General features: G+C 43.4%; 1 protein-coding gene across 1 annotated transcript; it reads right to left on the bottom strand.

Annotated features, from left to right (window-relative positions):
- Window positions 1-241: 241 nt before the first annotated feature.
- LOC130979635 (uncharacterized) lies at window positions 242-658 on the bottom strand. Its single transcript, XM_057903119.1, has one exon. It carries the CDS (start codon window positions 656-658, stop codon window positions 242-244), a length of 417 nt encoding a protein of 138 aa, XP_057759102.1.
- Between the last annotated feature and the right edge of the window lie 776 nt (window positions 659-1,434).

Genomic DNA, 1,434 nt, shown 5'->3' with positions numbered 1-1,434 from the left:
CAAGTGAAAAGTCTTCAGTGGGAATTTTCTTGTTCCTCCAGCCTTTGGGTCCTTTCTTCTTGGTGCCTCCTTCCTCAATGGTTGGTGGTGAACTCCCAATACCAAACTTAGGTTTGATGTCAAGGGGTTCTGTATGGCTTTCCACTGAGAGAGAAGGTTGAAACACTAAGTGTTGTATTGTAGTACCTCATTTACTTGAGAGAGAATGAGGGTTGGGCATCTTAAACATTATATGGTCATCCTATAATCTCAGAACTAAATCTCCTCTCTCGACATCAATCAAGGCCTTTCCAGTGGCTAGGAAGGGCCTTTCTAGGATGATGGAATCGTTCTTGTCCTCTCCAATGGCAAATATCACGAAGTCTGCAAGGACGTAAAGGTCTTCAACCTTTATAAGGGCGTTCTCCACCATTCCATATGCCCGCTTCAGGGACTTGTCTGCCATTTCCAGTAAAATCCTTGTGGGTTGCACCTCTTGGATTCCCAACTTTTTCATCACAGAGAGGGGCATCAGATTTATGCTTGACCCAAGGTTGCATAGTGCCTTCTCAAATGTAATGGTCCCTATAGTGCAGGGAATCAGGAAGCTTTCGGGATCTGGCATTTTCAGAGGTAGCTTCTTTTGCACTAATGCAATGCACTCCTTGGTCAGCACCATAGTTTCATTTCCCCCTCAGGGCCTTCTTCTCCGAAATTACACTTTTCAAATAGGTCATATAGAGGGGCTTCTTCTCCAACACCTCAGCAAAAGAAATATTGACTTGTAACTTCTTGAGGATTGTCAAGAATTGAGCAATTTGCTCATCCTCAGTCTCCTTTTTCATGTTTAGAGAGTGTTGTGCTCTAGGCTCCTTTCTCTATAGGGACATGTACAAGTGTACTCCTAGTCTCTTCTTGAGCCTTGTTCTCCTTTAAATCTTCAGCAGCATGCTCCTCCTTGATCTTGTCCTCCCTGTCCACAGTAAGGACCTTGCACTCTTCCCTTGGATTTACCTTTGTGTTGCTAAAAAGAGTGTTAGTAGGTTTCTTAGGTATCCTGCTACTCAACTGACCCACTTGTATCTACAAGTTCTGAATTGAGGACCGAGTTTCTACCATAAAGCTATGAGTGGTCTTGGAGAGGTTAGAAACTATTGTGGCTAAGTCAGACAAGCTTTGCTAGGGCGTCTCTATCTGCTGCTGAGGGGGTTGGAACTGTCTATTATTGAACTTTTTTTATTGGTTCCACCCTGATTATTGTTGAGGCCTTGTTGAGGCCTCTACTGATCTCTCCACCTAAAGTTAGGGTGATTCCTCCATCCATGATTAAAAGTGTTTGCATAGGGATTATTATTGGTATTTCTGGAAGAATTCCCCATGTAATTCACTTTCTCCATGGTGGTCTGAGCAAAGTCACCAGTGTCTCCTTCATATGATGCATCTTGAATGGTAACA

Source organism: Arachis stenosperma, chromosome 1 (assembly GCF_014773155.1).
Source record: "Arachis stenosperma cultivar V10309 chromosome 1, arast.V10309.gnm1.PFL2, whole genome shotgun sequence".
Taxonomy (NCBI): domain Eukaryota; kingdom Viridiplantae; phylum Streptophyta; class Magnoliopsida; order Fabales; family Fabaceae; genus Arachis; species Arachis stenosperma.
The sequence above is the reverse complement of the archived record's forward strand: the minus strand, read 5'-3'. Positions and strand labels throughout refer to the sequence as shown.